The following is a 19,304-nucleotide window of genomic DNA, read 5'->3' as shown; positions in this document are numbered from 1 at the left end:
ACAATGTTTCCCTTGATTGCAGCCTTGTTGGTTGTTCTACTGTCTACTTATTCTTGTGATCCATACGCAATGTTTCCCTTGATTGAGAACACGTGAAGCAATCTCTGCAGGCCTTCTGAAGACTTACTCTTAGATTTATAATTTAAAAAATAACTTATCATTCATATTCATGAATTCATGTTTTACTCATGTGAATGGGATGCTTAAGGGCTTTGCTTTTGTGTTCATATAAACACGAATCAAACGACAAACTTTTGTTGCATAAATATACATAAAAACAAGTTCTGATGTTTCCTCTTTTTTTTTTCTTTTTTTTGTTAAATTGAAATTCTCTTTGACAATGTAGAAATCTCATAAATTGTAGCTTGCAAGGTGCTATTCCGGATTTTACTAACTCATTGCCTCTATACACAAATTTGAATCACACAACATAACAGTGTGCTTTCATCTCTCTTCATCTTCTGCTCCCCCAGTCCAAAAGAACCACGCTCACTGCTCTTTAATGGAGCATCAGTTGCTTCACACATGCCTGCAATCTCTCAATGACAACAATAATCCTCTCTCTCTACAAGCTCTAGCTTCTCTTCGCTCTCTAATAATCAACCCCAACACCTCTGATTCCACAATCTCTTCAATCCTCAAAACCCTAACTCACTCTCTCCAACTCCACACCAACTCACTCACAACTCACCACCACATCCTCAAACTCCTCACTGACCTTGCTTCACGCCGCACTCACCTCTCCTCTCAAATCATCAACTCAATCCGCGATAGCTCGCTCCTCTTTACAGAGTCAATTCAAATTGCCACCGAGTCACTCACTTCACTAGCTTCGATTGCCGATTCCGATCACAACAAAATCGGTGATCAGTTATTTATGTCCCTGTGTTTTGCTGCCACTTCCGCTTCTGCTCGATTACGGCTGCTCAGAAATGGAGAGAGGTTAGGCATAGGGATGCACGTGCTGTTTACTGTGTTTTTAGGGTTTACGAAAGATCCTTACCCATATGTGAGAAAGGCTTCTTTGGATGGCTTGGTAGGGTTGTGCAAAAGCGGCAACACTTTTGAAGATATCAGTGTGATTGAAGGTTGTTATTGCCGTGCTGTTGAGCTTCTACAAGATAATGAGCATTCAGTGCGCTCTGCTGCAATTCGCGTGGTAAAAAAGAAAACCGATCCTTTAATTATTTTTTCTGATTTACTGTGTTTAATTAAAGCATGGTAAAAAAATAATCACTTAATATTTAACTCATTTATTGTTGTGAATATTCAGAAAAAACTTTTACTGCTGTGCATGCAGGTAAGAGAATGGGGGCAAATGCTTATAGCAACAAAGGAAGAGAATGATAAAATAGATTGGTCAAATCAAGTATTTGTGCAGGTATTTTCATCAACATTGTTGTGCTGCCTGTTTTTTCTTTGGAGGATTTTTGGGCAGTTGATGTTTGCTCGCGCAACCAGTACAGAATTTTTAGTTTAATTTCTTTATTAGGTTTATTTGAATGTAGGATCTAATGAATTTTTCAGTGAAAAGAAAGAATTTTAAACAAATGTACAGTGTAGGGTTAAAATAATAACATATATGATAGCAGATTTTAATGCTGCTGAAATAGATGTTATGAAAATACAGGATGCAACATGCAAAACTGAGCTTAATTTAAGACTCTTATGTAATTTACACAAACAATTTTCATTTCTTGTTAGGGTGTAAATTGTTATTTTTGTATATTGAATACTCCTGCTGCCTGTTTTGACTGTATAGGCATATATTTGTGTCTTTGAATAATTAATAGTAAATGTTTTTCCACTCTTAAATATATTATTAATGTGCTCGCAGCTCTGTTCTATGGTAAGAGATATGAGTGTGGAGGTCAGGTTGGAAGCTTTTAATGCTCTTGGCAAGATAAAGTTGGTGTCTGAGGACATTTTATTGCAAACTATATCAAAAAAAGTCCTAGCAATCATGAAAGAGAAGAACTCTCATGGTCAGTGTGCAGCAGAAAGGTTTGAGATTTTAGCATCTAGTTATGCTGGAGCTTTTGTGCATGGGCTTGAGGATGAATTCCATGAGGTAACTTGGGTGGAACATTTTGTTGCACTGAATCTTATAGTTGTGCATGATATGATACATCTTTGAGAGAGTAATACCCCTTTCTTTTCTTTTTGTTTTTCTAGATCGAATAGTTATTATTTATGGTTCACAACAATTGTCCTTGCAGAAGCGATATACTTTTAAAACTGATTGGATCCTTCATATGTTCTCTCTATTCATGCATGTATAGGTGTAGAAGATGGTTGAGATTTTAAAATATCATGGAGTTTACAATAATGGACCCCCTTTTTTTATATCATATTTAATGTCAGCAGCCCAAGATGTGTTTCCCAAATACCTGACTGCTATGATTATGACACTTTGTGCTTGCTTGAAGGTGCGGAAATCTGCTTGTAACTCTTTGGGCATTCACACTATCCTCTATGCTGAGTTTGCTCGTCAGTCCTTAAGCTTGTTGATGGACATGTTGAATGATGATTCAATGGCTGTAAGGTTAGAAGCTTTAGAAACACTGCATCACATGGCAACCTTTGAGTGTCTGCATGTGCAAGAGATACACATGCACATGGTAAGTTTTCCTATCCTTCTTTACAAATCCCGAATAAATATTGTATTTGGTAGAATATTTAGATGCTCGACACCTTCAGTCAACTTTGATGAAGATAAGAAGTCTCTCTTGTGACATGGTGATACTGGCTGTTTACATGTTTATTTGTGACATTTCTTTTGTAGTTGCTCCCAAAATACTCCTCTTTGTGCGTTAGCTTGTTTACATATTTGTGCATGCATGTATGTATGTATTACACACAAATCATTAGCTTTGGGATTGGCTCCTTTTTTTTTCTCCTATATCACACTATGTTTCACTTTATTTTATTTTTTTGGTTTATTTCTTAAACCAATTATATATCTTTGAATGGTATGACTTGCACAGATTTTTTTTTAATCACAAGTGTAGTTGCCTATAATGCAATTGTTGCTTGGTTTTGCAGTTTCTGGGCTCTCTACTTGATAACTGTGATCTAATAAGATCAATAGCAAGAAAAATTTTTAGATTGGTGAAGCTGCCGGATTTGAAATTATTTAGATCATCTATTCATGGCCTCCTTCAGAACTTGGAGAGATATGCAAAGGTTAGCTGTTCCTCAGTATACTTTTCTTTTTGTCACAATCCTCCCTACCTCCATCCCTTCCAACCACAAGAGGTTGGGGGGGAAGAAATAAACAAGCAATCTTGCGAGATATCCTTAAAAGAGAAAACATCTTATGCATCTCTGAATATGAAAATGGGATTCTTGATCTGTTCCTTTAATTTAACGTGTTGGAAATTTCCTTTCTTCTAGGATGAAGCTGATGTCTTCTCTGTTTTGTTTTTTATGGGTCGAAGCCACGGGAGCTTTGCTGCTCACGTTGTCAAGGAAGTTTCTCAAGAGGTTAGCATGAGTAATTGGACTATACATTCTTGATCATGCACTTATCGGTCCCCATAATTGAATTTCTATGGTATATTTTTTTTCTTTTTTTTTTTTGCCATAACCCATGGTTTGCATATTTTTTTTTTTTTTTTTTGCCATAACCCATGGTTTTCTTTTTTTTCATGTTCATGGCAATGCCTATTTTTCTCTTTGTTTTGCTGTCAGTGCAACACATATAACCACTTGCAACTTTAAATAGAAGAAGAATTCTTAGTTGAGTTGAATTATTTTCTTCTTCTTCTTCCCCTTGTATCTCTGTTAATAATTATCCAATATCTAAAATCATTTTGTTTTCATCCGTGGATACTACTCTAAATTATTATGTTTTTATACTTGTATCTGCTTTATAGAGATTTATTGTTCACTTTCTTTGAATCCAGATGGAGCCTATTTTGGAGGGAAAATTGGTCTTGGATAGTGCAAGAGTAGCTGCGTTTCTTGTACTTGCCATCTCAGTTCCACTCTCACAAAATCAGAATGGTCAAAATATTCCACCTAGATTATTTTCTTATGCAGTAACCTTGCTAGGGAGGATCTCTTCTGCTTTGAGAGAAGTTGTAGACCAAGATACACTTTTTGCATATTTGTCTCAGTGCAGTAGATCCTCCACTTGTGGCACAGAAGTGGAGTTGTCATTATTGCCAGTTGTTGATGAGGCTGTTTTAACTCATAGCAGAAAGGATGTCAATGGTCCCGTTGGTGTGCCCATGCTACAAACTGGCAATGAAACTTCCAAAGTTCAGCCTGTGATTTCATGTGAATTAGAGGATTTAGCTACTTCAATTGTAGAATGCCAGGCAGATGAGCTTGATGAAGTCATGAAATCTACTTCAATTGTAGAATGCCAGGCAGATGAGCTTGATGAAGTCATGAAATCTGTGAACCTTATCTTTGCAAGGGCCAGAGATGCCTGGCTTTTGGTACAATCAAGGTGCACCAATGTAGCAGTGAGAGCTCTGAGGTTGTACTCTAATTATATGTAAATTTTCCTTGCCATATTTAATGCCCCTGTAATTTTTTATACTAATTTTTTGCTTGTGCAGGGATTGCAAGAGAGAATTGGCAATGTTAACCTCTGCATCCCTTGAATCTGCTGGTATATTGGCATTTACGTTGCAATACCTCCAGGTAATGAAACTGTTTGCTAAGATATGGGAGCACATTGTATGGAAGATAAGGTCCGATGAAACAGGAGGACTGGAATATCTATTTGGGAAACTAGATGTGAGGCTCAGAGAACTGAGGTATAGATATATAGGGTTTTCCAAGGAAGAGGAGTTGCATGTGTTGGAGCTTATAGTTGTGGCCTGTTTGTTGAGGTTATCCAAAGTTGAAATCTGCTGCTCTCCGGCTACAATGAAAAAATTGTCTGCCATAATTTCACATATAGAGATTCTCAATGATAAAGGACCCATTGAACCATCCAATATTTTAATGGACGCTAAGAAAATAGTGCATGAGATCGAGTCTTCTAAAGCTGGTATCTCATGCAGTCTCTTCCTGATTACAAACTTAGTTGATTTCTTCACCCTTAAGCTGTTTAGTTTATGCTCGAGAGTAAGGCATATAAATGCAGAACTTGATATTCCTGGTAATGATTCTGAAAATCCTCTTCCTTTTGTCTCTGGACTACCTGTGGCTATACCTTTGGATATTACTTTATACAATGTCAGTAGCAAGAATAGGTTGTGGCTTACGATAAGAATGAGTCAGGAGTCAACTCAATTTGTCTTCTTAGATTTGAACCTATTAGGAGGCTGCAATGAAATCAAGAAATTTACATTTATGGCACCCTTTTACAGAACTCCAAAAGCTCGTTCATTCTCATCATGGATTGGTATAGGCATGGAATGTGCTCTTGAGGATTGCCACTTAGTGAAACACTGTGGAGGTCCAAAACGTGAATTGGTTTATCTTTGCCAGGAAAAAGAAGTTCATTTGTGCTTGGTTCGGAGGGACTGAATGGCTTTTTGATATTTCACGTGTCACAGATCCTCATTGCATTTGTCCTCTATTTGCTGGAAGCTGGGTTCATCAGTTGATCATAGACCTTGTTTTTATCTCATAATCATTGTGATGGTACGAACCTGGCCCTTGTATATGGGAAAATGGTCTAGATATTCTTGTGATAAGTCTGCATGAACAAGGATAGTGTGGAGAAGTTGCTCGTTTTCCTCCACATCAGATTATCCTGATGTCAATTTTCCCCTCTTGGTTGATTTGTAAAAGCTCTGACCACTGCTACATTTTCAAAACTATGCATGCAAATTTACAGAAGTGGATGGTTTTCCCTGTGGATCATGCGCTGGTGCCACTGTTGGCTTGTGAAAGTTATGTGGTGGACACTTATGAAAGTTACGTATTGGATAATTTTAAACCTGAAATCTTTCTGTCTTTATTGCTGTTTCCTTAATAAGTCTGCTAGGTTGCGTTACTTGGGATAAAGCTGCTGAAGGTCTTTTCATGGATGAAAGAGGCATGCTGTAAACCCTGGAAGATTCTGGATATTGCTGATAGTACTTGTATTCGTAATGGTATGCTTTCAGGCTCTCAAAATTCTGAATTTCTTTTTTCAAAGTTATATATTCTGTCTTGTTATAACCATTTTGTTTTTTTTTTGAAATTATGCTTATACTGTACACATACTTTTGTAAAGAAAGGAACCAGCCATGTACTAATGTTGAAAGCAGTTGTTACATTTTTAGCTCCTAATCGCATGTGCCTCTTAACTTGTTAAAGTTTGAATCATTTGACAGGTCCTTGAAATCGGAACTCAGAGGTCGATCAAATACAGTAGGCTCCAGATAGATTTACTTTCAAGTATCAACAAGAACAAAGAGTCCCACAAACTGAAGTTAATTCATTGCCTGAGATTTACAATTGATTTTTATGTTCATCCTGTGTATTTTCTTGAAATTTGCTGGTTTTGATGTTAATACAGCAGTGACATCTGCTATGCTGATGCTAATGAACCTTCATTGGTCGATATGCATGAACAATTGCAGTTTGTAATGGTGGGTCTTTAGTGGTCTAATGTCAAATTCTTGAAATCACGTTTCTAGTTTTCTTATTAGATTCATGTGTTTGGTAATGTGAAGGTTCCTTTTCAATTAAAAATATATTAAAATGATTTTTTTAATATTATTTATTTATTTATTTATTATATTAACATATTGAAATAATTGAAAAGAATCTAAAATGTATTAATTTAATGTTTTTTATATAAAAAACATTTTAAAAAGCAGGTCGAATCACATGATTCCACTGATGAAAATCAAAATAATATGGCAGTACCTTGTCGAGGATACAATCAATTGGTTATACATCGCGTGATTGTGGGGAACGTTGTTTTTTATTTTATTTACTTTTAACATATGCTTACACATGCAAAAGCCGAAGAGGCTCCATTTATTGAGCTTTGCATGGACCTCTCTCATTCATAGGCTTATCAAACGAACCACAGCCATAAAATTACAAACAAACGTTAAGATCATTTCCCCTGTCCATTTTCCCTGTTCTATGATTTCATTTAAATTATTATGTTTTTATACTTGTATCTGCTTTATAGAGATTTATTGTTCACTTTCTTTGAATCCAGATGGAGCCTATTTTGGAGGGAAAATTGGTCTTGGATAGTGCAAGAGTAGCTGCGTTTCTTGTACTTGCCATCTCAGTTCCACTCTCACAAAATCAGAATGGTCAAAATATTCCACCTAGATTATTTTCTTATGCAGTAACCTTGCTAGGGAGGATCTCTTCTGCTTTGAGAGAAGTTGTAGACCAAGATACACTTTTTGCATATTTGTCTCAGTGCAGTAGATCCTCCACTTGTGGCACAGAAGTGGAGTTGTCATTATTGCCAGTTGTTGATGAGGCTGTTTTAACTCATAGCAGAAAGGATGTCAATGGTCCCGTTGGTGTGCCCATGCTACAAACTGGCAATGAAACTTCCAAAGTTCAGCCTGTGATTTCATGTGAATTAGAGGATTTAGCTACTTCAATTGTAGAATGCCAGGCAGATGAGCTTGATGAAGTCATGAAATCTACTTCAATTGTAGAATGCCAGGCAGATGAGCTTGATGAAGTCATGAAATCTACTTCAATTGTAGAATGCCAGGCAGATGAGCTTGATGAAGTCATGAAATCTACTTCAATTGTAGAATGCCAGGCAGATGAGCTTGATGAAGTCATGAAATCTACTTCAATTGTAGAATGCCAGGCAGATGAGCTTGATGAAGTCATGAAATCTACTTCAATTGTAGAATGCCAGGCAGATGAGCTTGATGAAGTCATGAAATCTGTGAACCTTATCATTGCAAGGGCCAGAGATGCCTGGCTTTTGGTACAATCAAGGTGCACCAATGTAGCAGTGAGAGCTCTGAGGTTGTACTCTAATTATATGTAAATTTTCCTTGCCATATTTAATGCCCCTGTAATTTTTTATACTAATTTTTTGCTTGTGCAGGGATTGCAAGAGAGAATTGGCAATGTTAACCTCTGCATCCCTTGAATCTGCTGGTATATTGGCATTTACGTTGCAATACCTCCAGGTAATGAAACTGTTTGCTAAGATATGGGAGCACATTGTATGGAAGATAAGGTCCGATGAAACAGGAGGACTGGAATATCTATTTGGGAAACTAGATGTGAGGCTCAGAGAACTGAGGTATAGATATATAGGGTTTTCCAAGGAAGAGGAGTTGCATGTGTTGGAGCTTATAGTTGTGGCCTGTTTGTTGAGGTTATCCAAAGTTGAAATCTGCTGCTCTCCGGCTACAATGAAAAAATTGTCTGCCATAATTTCACATATAGAGATTCTCAATGATAAAGGACCCATTGAACCATCCAATATTTTAATGGACGCTAAGAAAATAGTGCATGAGATCGAGTCTTCTAAAGCTGGTATCTCATGCAGTCTCTTCCTGATTACAAACTTAGTTGATTTCTTCACCCTTAAGCTGTTTAGTTTATGCTCGAGAGTAAGGCATATAAATGCAGAACTTGATATTCCTGGTAATGATTCTGAAAATCCTCTTCCTTTTGTCTCTGGACTACCTGTGGCTATACCTTTGGATATTACTTTATACAATGTCAGTAGCAAGAATAGGTTGTGGCTTACGATAAGAATGAGTCAGGAGTCAACTCAATTTGTCTTCTTAGATTTGAACCTATTAGGAGGCTGCAATGAAATCAAGAAATTTACATTTATGGCACCCTTTTACAGAACTCCAAAAGCTCGTTCATTCTCATCATGGATTGGTATAGGCATGGAATGTGCTCTTGAGGATTGCCACTTAGTGAAACACTGTGGAGGTCCAAAACGTGAATTGGTTTATCTTTGCCAGGAAAAAGAAGTTCATTTGTGCTTGGTTCGGAGGGACTGAATGGCTTTTTGATATTTCACGTGTCACAGATCCTCATTGCATTTGTCCTCTATTTGCTGGAAGCTGGGTTCATCAGTTGATCATAGACCTTGTTTTTATCTCATAATCATTGTGATGGTACGAACCTGGCCCTTGTATATGGGAAAATGGTCTAGATCTTCTTGTGATAAGTATGCATGAACAAGGATAGTGTGGAGAAGTTGCTCGTTTTCCTCCACATCAGATTATCCTGATGTCAATTTTCCCCTCTTGGTTGATTTGTAAAAGCTCTGACCACTGCTACATTTTCAAAACTATGCATGCAAATTTACAGAAGTGGATGGTTTTCCCTGTGGATCATGCGCCAGTGCCAGCTGATCTCCAATGCTGGGTTGGCTTGTGAAAGTTATGTGGTGGATACTTATGAAAGCTACGTATTGGACAATTTTAAACCTGAAATCTTTCTGTCTTTGTTGATTTGTAAAAGCTCTGACCACTGCTACATTTTCAAAACTATGCATGCAAATTTACAGAAGTGGATGGTTTTCCCTGTGGATCATGCGCTGGTGCCACTGTTGGCTTGTGAAAGTTATGTGGTGGACACTTATGAAAGTTACGTATTGGATAATTTTAAACCTGAAATCTTTCTGTCTTTATTGCTGTTTCCTTAATAAGTCTGCTAGGTTGCGTTACTTGGGATAAAGCTGCTGAAGGTCTTTTCATGGATGAAAGAGGCATGCTGTAAACCCTGGAAGATTCTGGATATTGCTGATAGTACTTGTATTCGTAATGGTATGCTTTCAGGCTCTCAAAATTCTGAATTTCTTTTTTCAAAGTTATATATTCTGTCTTGTTATAACCATTTTGTTTTTTTTTTGAAATTATGCTTATACTGTACACATACTTTTGTAAAGAAAGGAACCAGCCATGTACTAATGTTGAAAGCAGTTGTTACATTTTTAGCTCCTAATCGCATGTGCCTCTTAACTTGTTAAAGTTTGAATCATTTGACAGGTCCTTGAAATCGGAACTCAGAGGTCGATCAAATACAGTAGGCTCCAGATAGATTTACTTTCAAGTATCAACAAGAACAAAGAGTCCCACAAACTGAAGTTAATTCATTGCCTGAGATTTACAATTGATTTTTATGTTCATCCTGTGTATTTTCTTGAAATTTGCTGGTTTTGATGTTAATACAGCAGTGACATCTGCTATGCTGATGCTAATGAACCTTCATTGGTCGATATGCATGAACAATTGCAGTTTGTAATGGTGGGTCTTTAGTGGTCTAATGTCAAATTCTTGAAATCACGTTTCTAGTTTTCTTATTAGATTCATGTGTTTGGTAATGTGAAGGTTCCTTTTCAATTAAAAATATATTAAAATGATTTTTTTAATATTATTTTTTTATTTATTTTTTATATTAACATATTGAAATAATTGAAAAGAATCTAAAATGTATTAATTTAATGTTTTTTATATAAAAAACATTTTAAAAAGCAGGTCGAATCACATGATTCCACTGATGAAAATCAAAATAATATGGCAGTACCTTGTCAAGGATACAATCAATTGGTTATACATCGCGTGATTGTAGTGTGATTGTGGTGAACGTTGTTTTTTATTTTATTTACTTTTAACATATGCTTACACATGGTGAACGTTGTTTTTTAATTTATTTACTTTTAACATATGCTTACACATGCAAAAGCCGAAGAGGCTCCATTTATTGAGCTTTGCATGGACCTCTCTCATTCATAGGCTTATCAAACGAACCACAGCCATAAAATTACAAACAAACGTTAAGATCATTTCCCCTGTCCATTTTCCCTGTTCTATGATTTCATTCTTCTTCTGTCATGAAAAAAATATGATGATTAGAGAGAGAGAGAGATTACGTTCTAATTCAATTGTAACATCTAGCAGGAAAAGTAGATTGAAGGTTCATGTCAACAAACTGATGAAAGGTCAACTGCAGTCACGATCCCATCTTTGCAAACAGAATTCAAGATCACGCACAAAAAGTTCAGATAGTGACCAAGGCAACTACCATTGTTCGTGGTATTTGATGATCAATTTGATGACGGGATTACTGTCTTTTACATACTTGAACAAATGCTATACTGCCTGTTGCTTGCATCCCACGTCATGATCTTAAAAAAAAAAAAAAACACTTTTGGCTTCTAATGACCAATCATCATACCAATTTCTTAACACTCAAAAAGATTATCAACCATTTCCATGATTTAAAAAGCAATAGCAGACAAAAAGCATCTTTTCTTGATGGCCCTGGACTTCTTTTCTTGCCATCCCTGACCCTGCTTGAAATGTTCAACCTGCCATTTCGTAGGGGGATTAAAATACATATGTGAAAAGACAAAGTAATGCAGAAGGTAACGTGGAGATATTTGCAGAAGGTAGCATACGGTATCTATCATGTTCTCATCAGATTCCAGCCCTCCAATAACATATATTGATTCCTTAATGGCGGCGGCGGCGGCATAGCCTCTAGGCTTGTTCATGGGTTCCCCAGGGATCCACGAGTCAAGACGAGGATCAAATATTTCTGTGCTTGAAACCATTGTGCTTCCATCATAACCGCCCAAGGCATATCTAAAAAGGGAATTTTCCATAATTAACAGCATGCATGCATCCTGAAGCAGATACTAAAAAACCACAGACGGTGAAATTCATCAAGTAGCATAATTCAAACCAATGAGAAAATAGCGCCTAAAAGCAGCTGGAATGGTGCAACCATTATTTTACATCTTTAATTATCAAAAATTTGGGTCTCTTCTCTGCGGCCTAATTAAGGAGGATTACCTCTCTGCTGGGATGGTGAAACTCAATATATTTAAACACCAAATTTTGAATTTGGGTAGGACTACTATTTGCAAGCTCATTAATATATTACACACACTGCTGCATTTAACATAGTAAGAAATGAAAACTTACAGTTTTTCATTCAAAACAACCAATGAATGGCAGCCCCTCTTTGCATTCATGCTTGCAATTCTGCTCCAAGAATGTTCTCTGGGATCAAATCTTTCAGCAGTCCTGAAAGAATAAAAGGTAGTCAGCCATTATAATGGATTTTTTTATGTGAAGGGCCTATTTCCAATATGTTCCTAGTAGATTAAACACCCACAGTTTCCCTTCAAGATAGAGTATACAATCAGTACACTACAGGGTCCTGGCTCCTGAGGCAAGATTATCTTGTTGAAAAGGAACTAGAAAGCAAAAAAATTAAACTTCAACCAGGCTCCATCTCTATGTGAGTATTAACTCAGGAAACTATTGTCAGAAACAGCAAACATCCTCAACTTCCAAATCCTCAATCTCATCTCAATCCTTTATGCACATAAATGCGCTCGCTTGTATGCATGTTTGCAGGTATTCATGCAAGTATTACATGCTTCATGAATTTGACCAAAGATGCCAGCATAGAACATAAGACTAGTGATGGAACAAAAAGGAATGACATGTTACAATACTTTGAATAATCACTCCCATCAAATCCACCAGTTGCATAAAGTACACCATTGAGTTCCACAGCTGCAAGAGCAAATCGCTGGAACAAAACAAGGAAACAGTAGAACAGCATTTAATCAGGTTATCCAAACATATCAAATCCAATGAAAGAGTTACTCGAGGTCATGAAAAGCAGACTTGAAAGGAAAAGCCAAAAAAAGAAAAAGTAAATACAACTATGTAAGAGGCACATGGGAAATCACAAGCAAATGAACCTGCTATCACAAACTTCATCCTTGACTAAGGGTATAACTGCCAAGTTCTAAAACCTTTGGAACTTCAAATCACTCCAAGAAGATCCACCAATATAAAGCAAGACAAGCAGTGACTTCTACCTTCTGTAGCATTGACCTTGTTGGGATCCACTTTCCAATATCTAAAACAAGCATTTCAACATCTGCAAAGCATTCAACCCCATTTCCACCACCCATGGAAAATATTTTGTCATTTAAAGTAGCCCCAGCCAAACTCCCTTTCTTCCCGGTCAGCGATGGGCGAGGGGTCCATTGATCATTTGCTGGATTGTATGATTCAACTTCATATGACATGAAAAAAAAAATTGTCAAGAAATATACGAGTTTTAGTAAAAAAACAAAAATTAAGAAACAGTAAGGGAGCTCATACCCGTGTCATACCACAACTGGCCATTCCCACCACCAAATACATAAAGCTCTTCATGAAACTGTACAACTGAAGCATATGACCGAACACAGCTCATTGGCCTCAAAGATTTCATTACATCTTGAGAGGGAAAATATAAACTGAAAGTCGACAACCACGATTCACCATCATATCCCCCCATCAGATGGATGGCATCAGTAGGATCCAATTGCTCTTCGTCAAACAAATTATTGGCTGTTTCATCTATGTCTGCCTTGGAAGGATTAGACATGGATTCCAACATCATACACCGATCTTTCAACTGTTGAATTTGTTCTTCAGCCTCAACCTGAAATGCCATCCAGAAAGCCATTCATAAAAAATACACAGCATATAAATGTAAAGAGACAAATACAAGCATGGACTGGTATCCAAGAACATTGTGCCATAATATAGCAGATTTTCTAAGGATGAGATGCAGAGTTTATGGCTGGGGAAAATATCATAGAGACCTAAATTTGAATATTTAACATCACAGAAACAGATGCAAATCTATGATGAAGTCCATAAAGTACAGTAGAAATGAGACAAACATGCCACATGTTCAAATCTTTGATCAGTCTAAGGACTCTAATTATAGAGCAACAGTACATGAGATTGCCTTGGGTATATCATCTGCCGAGCTGAAGCCCTCCTCCAGGAAACTGGAATAAAATTATGCATTCAATTCCTAATCTACTCTTGATGCAATTTTTTTTAATCTACAAATAGTTATTTAGGTGCATGTAATCAATTGCAGTGGGTCTCTTTTTCACTAACCAGCAATACCAAATTGCCTCTAACTTCAGCATTTCTAGTTTAGCCTCTTATGGAAATATCATATCAACCTTTTTTTCCCTAGAATTCGTTGCCAAACATCAATCCACCTAATATAGTTATATACAACAGTTACGGAATTACAAAGTAAATTTTGTTCCTACAAATAACAAAGGCCATTACCAGTTAAAGACCAGTCCCTTCAATCACTCTACAAAAATATTGTAGCCAGTTCAATCCCACTGGATGTCCAATTACTTACCAATTGGCATGGCAAACTTCAATCTGCCTGAAGTTAAATAAAAAAAGGCATTTCAACATCTAGAACATAGCAACTACAAAAACAGAAGTCTTGAGGCACTTAAACAATACCAGCTTCTGTTCTAAATAACCCATCTTCAGAGTTTGTTCTGTTCTAAAAGCCTTAAGCTCCTCCATCCCTTGAACCAACTACAAATATAGACAGAACAAAAACAGCAAGAGAGAGAAATGAATATCATTGAATAAAATGTCGTCATCCATGACATGATTAAGATGAATAAATAAAAGAAAAACTCCACCTGAGCAATGGTAGATTGACAAAAGGTACAAGGATTGACATCATTCTTTTCCTCTGAACCCATCTGCCCCTCTGCAGAAGCCTTCTCCTCCAAGTGCATATCATGTAAAGGAGAAGAATCTTCTGTGCCATCCCTCAAAGAAGAGGCTTGAGGTTCAGATCTGAGAGCCAATTCTTGCAACTTCTTGAATATTAGCTCTCTCTCTTCTTGTTCCACTGCTGTCATATCCAACTGATCTTTCACTGGTTGATTATCTACATCTGAAGAAGCAATGTGTGCAGAATCTGACTTTGTACTTGAATTATCAGTGTGGTCACTTTCTGAAGCAGGCAAGTTGTCTCCTTCATCTTCCCCTCTTGATTTAGATAAGGGACCAGGTTGGAGCATGTTTCTCCACTTCTCTATCTTCTGTGTCAATACAGAGGTGCCAGGGGAAACAGCTAAAGATGCTAATAAGGACATCAGCTTGCTGGTTTGAACATGGTCAAGCTCAAACCAGAAATGATTATGATTGTAGTAGTTATCAGCAATAATCGGTTTAAACTGTTCTTCACACAGTGGTTGACATTGCAGCCGCACGTGAATTTGAACCTTGTTCACCAAACCATAATTTCAGAAGAATAGCATTCTTGATTATAACGCAAAGTGTTCTCCATATAATCTTAATGACTAAAAAAATCTTAGTATTTAAGACAAACCTTCATTTAATACCTGGGAAGGATATGGTGTTCTTTGTGCACCATCACTGGTCCAGCCATACGGGTTTATGCTCATTTGGCCAGAGCTAGCAGCCTCATATATCCCATAAAGCTTCCTGTCACTATAGTTGAATAGGAAGAGAGGCAGGCCGGGATCAATATTCTTTACATAAGAAAAATGCTGACCCGGTAAACCTGTTCAAATTGAAAGAAAAATTTTATGATTCCTGGGATACAAATGTGAGCCTAATAATCTACCACCGTTTAACATGCTTCTCAATAAATATTATATTTTATAAAAATGCTCATTGTTCTCCTCCGATGCTTCACTATTTATAAGCATAGGGGCCAATATAAACACCAGAATCCTCGCATTAAAAAATATTTCATAACATGGTGAATTCGACATGCATGAATTCATTACCAGTTACATCACTAAAGCATGATCTTACCAAATAGTAATAAGAACATCTAAAAGGTACTATAAAACAAACAAGGCAATCAAACAAATGCAGAGAACTGACCAAAGAGTTGCTTGGATAAGCACTCTCTTATCGTATTGTTCGTACAAACAAATATTACACCTCCAAGCTGACTCTTCTTCAAATTTCTAGCATACATATTGTCAATCGCCAGGTTACTTGACACCCGCCCACCTCTTTCCATCGAAAAATGCCTGTGCTTTCCTCCCTGCTACCATCAATCACAACATTAATGGTCAACCTCAAAGACCCCTCTTAGTTTCCCAAAAAGCAAAAAAAATAATGTCAAATACAAAGAACAAAACATTAATTTCATGCCTTCTCCATGTCCAATTCAAAGCTTATGATCAATCATTTCTCATGACAAAAGACATTAAGCATTGAAGAAAAGAAAACGTTTGTGAGGCATAAAATCAAGCACATGGTAACTACATGTTAGTCACACACAAATTCATTCACAAACTCTTAAAAAAAACACATCATTATTTTTTATGAATTTAAAAAGGAAATTACTAAAGTAAATTAAACAGAGAAGGAATGAAGAATCGCAAAATCTGTACAGAGAAATAAATGTATCAAAACCCTAATAAATTCCAAATTATCTCAAAAAATATTTCGATGCCACTGCCAAAACATTCAAAAAAAAATATCAAAATCGGTTCACATTGTTAGATACAGAGAAGAGAGAGAAAGAGAGGAGAGAATCGTACTGATGAGGGAATGGGTTAGGTTCAGAGAGTAAGCGAGTGAAGGGAGGTTTAAACTTTAAAGGAAAAGGAAACTCTCTCTCTCTCTCTCTCCCTCTCTCTGGAAGAAAGCAAGGGAACACAGTAAGGTTTTCGTCCCTATGCAGTATCCCACATCGGATGGATATAAACCATCATAAACCCGTATATTCACTGGAGAATGCCCGCCGTGCCAATCCTCCGTGAGTCAGAGTGAGTGGGTCATTAAAAGACCCAGGAAAGTCCCCGGGCCCAATTCTGCAGAAATGCAGCCCTGGAAACAGGGTCGCTTCGTGTATCGAGTCTTTCCTGTGCATAGCGCAGGTGGCTGAGACGCGTGTGGAGCCTTGACTTGATGCCGAAGTAACTTGGCTGAATGTACAGTTATTCACTCGGTTCACACTAGTACGTGGACCAACAGAACGGGGCTTACGACTCATGGTATCCTTTTTGCTCTCTCTTCAGAGGCCCATGGCATTCATGCACATTTTTTTGGTTCTTCGGGCCAGTGTGAGTACAGTACATAAAATAGGACCGAAAATAAAAGTGTAGGTTTAGTTTGTTAGGCATAAAAAAGGACGTCAAGAGGATTACTCTGTATATTAACGGTGTTATTTTAAAAGGCAGTCGGGGTTTTTTTACCAAAGAAAAGGGTAGGTTTAGTTTGTTAGGCATAAAATAGGACATCAAGAGGATTACTCTGTATATTAAGGGCGTTATTTTAAAAGGCAGTCGGGTTTCTTTTACCAATTAACTTGCCAGACAGTAAAAATAGATTAATTTTGAATTGATTTTTTTATACCTAAAATGAGTTAGGAGAAGGGTTAACTAGATTAATCAAATAATTTTTATTGTCTGCTTCGTATCCATATTTGTAAGATGTAAACCATTTCATTCTCCAGGCTTGCAGGGTGTACTTGTTTTTTGTGTTTAAAAAAATATTTTTGAAATTTTTTTATGATTTTGAATTGTTTTAATATGTTAATATAAAAAAATTAAAAATATGCTATTTTAATACATTTTAAAAAACAATGTTAAAAAATAAAAAATGCTGCACAGAATTCAATCTCATCTCAACCACTACATGCAGAAGTCTGGGAGTCTCTGATCAACAGAAATTTGCAGCACTCAAAATATCGCCTATTTCACAATTATATATTCAAATTTTCCCATAATTGCTAGCACCATCTTTAATGCTTGAAACTTGGAAGAGGATGCAGCCAAATCCATACTGGTTGGGTCTAGGATCAAGAAACCTATAGGTCGTAGCCCAACAGCTACACCCAAACATTGACTTGGGCACATTAATGCTTACCCAAAGAGGTAATCTAAAACCTAGCCACTCGCATGCCACCTGCACCTCTTCATCGAGGCTGGTTTAGGCTAACACGGTCCATGCCAGTGATGTGCAAAACTTGTGGTGTGTGTTTGATTTTGCAGTGGTTTTAGGTTTTTTTTCAAAAAAAAACAATCCGAAATATCTATTAATTAACCCAGCACACCCTAGTGGCTCCAATTATTGCAGCTATGCAGCTTGTAATGTTCATTGGATGTGAGCAGAAAGGCAGAGTAGAAAATCCAATGAACAAAAACAAAATCGGCCATGTTTTTCAGGGATGCTTTCACACCAGACATGTCACAAACTTTCTCTAGTGAAGTTCTATTCCAGATTTGAACCAGTACGGATTTTGATTATTATTGTCGTTGTCATTATTTCTCTCTTTCATGGTAATGGTTGATCTTGGATTCAAAACCCCATGACCATTTTTCATGCTTTTGTTCATGGTCACAAATGTCAACTTGATTTCCAGCACTAAAGTCCAGCTTTTGGTTAATTCAGTGGAAACCATGAGAGAGGAATCCGTGCTGCGCAGTAGTTACTTTGGTTTTTGGCAGTGCAGAGCACTGTTGGTGTTCTGTTCAATTTAATATTGCCAGTTGATGATGGGCCATTCCCCTGTCTCTTATTGTTTCCTTTCTTCTTAGCAACGAAAACAAAAAGGAAGAAGAAGAAGATGAAAAAGGAGGATGAGACAGTAACTAACTATTTAGATCTTGGTATCTTTGATGCTGAATATTTTTGAAAGTATTTTTTATTTATAAATATATTAAAATAATATTTGTTTTTAAAAAATGTCTGTCTTACATTGATATATTAAAATGATTTTAAAATATAAAAGAATTGATTTGAAACAAATAAAAAAATTATTTTTAAAAAGGTTATTTTTAAAAGTAAAAACAAACATAATCTGGGATACTTTTTAAAAATATTTTTTAATTAAAAAATATATTAAATTAAATTTTTTAATTAATATTAAAAAATCAAAATCATTAAAAATTTACTTAAAAATCATTAATTTAATGCAATTTAAAAAGCAGAAACATACTCACCGTTAAAAAAAAAAACCCAACAAGGATCATCAACTATTATTATATTCATAAGTACTTGTATACTTGATGAACACCCAATTACTTGGTTCGATCAGTCAATGCTTGAAGACTAGCTAATCTTGTCTATTGACTAAAGTTTGAAAGTTCTAAGAATCAGAGAGAAAAAAAGGGTCCCAGTATGCCCTTCTGCTAATTACTGTTTAGGTTACCAATTTCTCAATCCATAATTAATAGATAGCACATAGAGAGTCAATTGCCATTTAGAATTGGCCATCACTTCGTTTGATGTCAAGTAAATCAAGCCTTCTTATAATTAAGTTGGTTGGGATAACATGAGCAATGGACAATTATGGGCTAACCATGATGGCGTGTGCATACTTTGTATGTGTTAATTTCTTATTGATTTCAAATGATCAATGATGATATTAGGAAAACTTCGAATTGGGATCTTGATCTTTCAACGACTAGTTAATGAGTTTGTCAAGATGATTGGACTTGACTCCTAGTTGATGAATTGGCAAAACGATTAGACTTGACCACTACTTAATAAGTTGACGAGGTAACTGAATTTGATTGTTACATGCTCTCTTGAAAAAAAAATTACAATCAA

At 36.4% G+C, this 19,304-nt stretch overlaps 3 protein-coding genes across 9 annotated transcripts in view; 2 read left to right on the top strand and 1 right to left on the bottom strand.

Moving 5' to 3' along the window:
• The window catches only part of SIEL (ARM repeat superfamily protein), a 7,130-nt gene extending 552 nt beyond the window's left edge, over positions 1–6,578 (top strand). Inside the window, exons 1-10 of one of the 4 annotated variants that reach the window (XR_843414.1) lie at positions 490–1,159; positions 1,301–1,381; positions 1,838–2,071; positions 2,430–2,621; positions 3,046–3,186; positions 3,397–3,486; positions 3,909–4,325; positions 4,377–4,489; positions 4,572–6,062; positions 6,285–6,560. Coding sequence is in view for 3 of the 4 variants with exons in the window: in XM_011034301.1 (XP_011032603.1) it covers positions 503–1,159; positions 1,301–1,381; positions 1,838–2,071; positions 2,430–2,621; positions 3,046–3,186; positions 3,397–3,486; positions 3,909–4,325; positions 4,377–4,489; positions 4,572–5,490 (2,844 nt within the window). In the remaining variant the exon portion in view is untranslated. Of the gene's footprint in view, positions 1–364; positions 1,160–1,300; positions 1,382–1,837; positions 2,072–2,429; positions 2,622–3,045; positions 3,187–3,396; positions 3,487–3,908; positions 4,326–4,376; positions 4,490–4,571 lie in introns of those variants that run through there. The other 3 variants (XM_011034303.1, XM_011034301.1, XM_011034302.1) reach the window with 3 other exon arrangements.
• Positions 6,579–7,087: 509 nt separating this feature from the next.
• Positions 7,088–10,202, top strand: LOC105131371 (uncharacterized). Of its 2 annotated transcripts, XM_011034305.1 has the most exons (5): positions 7,088–7,543; positions 7,799–7,911; positions 7,994–9,304; positions 9,488–9,683; positions 9,906–10,202. In XM_011034305.1, the coding sequence occupies exons 1-3, from the start codon at positions 7,127–7,129 to the stop codon at positions 8,910–8,912; spliced, it is 1,449 nt and encodes a 482-aa protein (XP_011032607.1). In that variant the 5' UTR covers positions 7,088–7,126; the 3' UTR covers positions 8,913–9,304; positions 9,488–9,683; positions 9,906–10,202. The 2 variants fall into 2 exon arrangements, with proteins under 2 accessions (XP_011032607.1, XP_011032606.1); XM_011034304.1 differs by having other exon boundaries at positions 9,488–10,199.
• A 632-nt stretch (positions 10,203–10,834) lies between these two features.
• Positions 10,835–16,482, bottom strand: LOC105131368 (kelch-like protein 5). Of its 3 annotated transcripts, XM_011034298.1 has the most exons (11): positions 16,289–16,479; positions 15,621–15,786; positions 15,110–15,291; positions 14,399–14,989; positions 14,211–14,288; positions 13,047–13,371; positions 12,758–12,957; positions 12,386–12,462; positions 11,847–11,948; positions 11,318–11,504; positions 10,835–11,227 (listed from the first exon to the last, which is right to left on the bottom strand). In XM_011034298.1, exons 2-11 carry the CDS (start codon positions 15,760–15,762, stop codon positions 11,138–11,140), a joined length of 1,974 nt encoding a protein of 657 aa, XP_011032600.1. In that variant the 5' UTR covers positions 15,763–15,786; positions 16,289–16,479; the 3' UTR covers positions 10,835–11,137. The 3 variants fall into 3 exon arrangements, with proteins under 3 accessions (XP_011032600.1, XP_011032601.1, XP_011032602.1); XM_011034299.1 differs by lacking the exon at positions 14,211–14,288 and having other exon boundaries at positions 16,289–16,482; XM_011034300.1 differs by lacking the exons at positions 15,621–15,786; positions 16,289–16,479 and having other exon boundaries at positions 15,097–15,185.
• Positions 16,483–19,304: the final 2,822 nt, after the last annotated feature.

Source organism: Populus euphratica, unplaced genomic scaffold, assembly GCF_000495115.2.
Source record: "Populus euphratica unplaced genomic scaffold, PopEup_1.0 scaffold23.1, whole genome shotgun sequence".
In the NCBI taxonomy this organism is placed as follows: domain Eukaryota; kingdom Viridiplantae; phylum Streptophyta; class Magnoliopsida; order Malpighiales; family Salicaceae; genus Populus; species Populus euphratica.
This window is presented reverse-complemented; position numbering and strand designations above follow the sequence as displayed.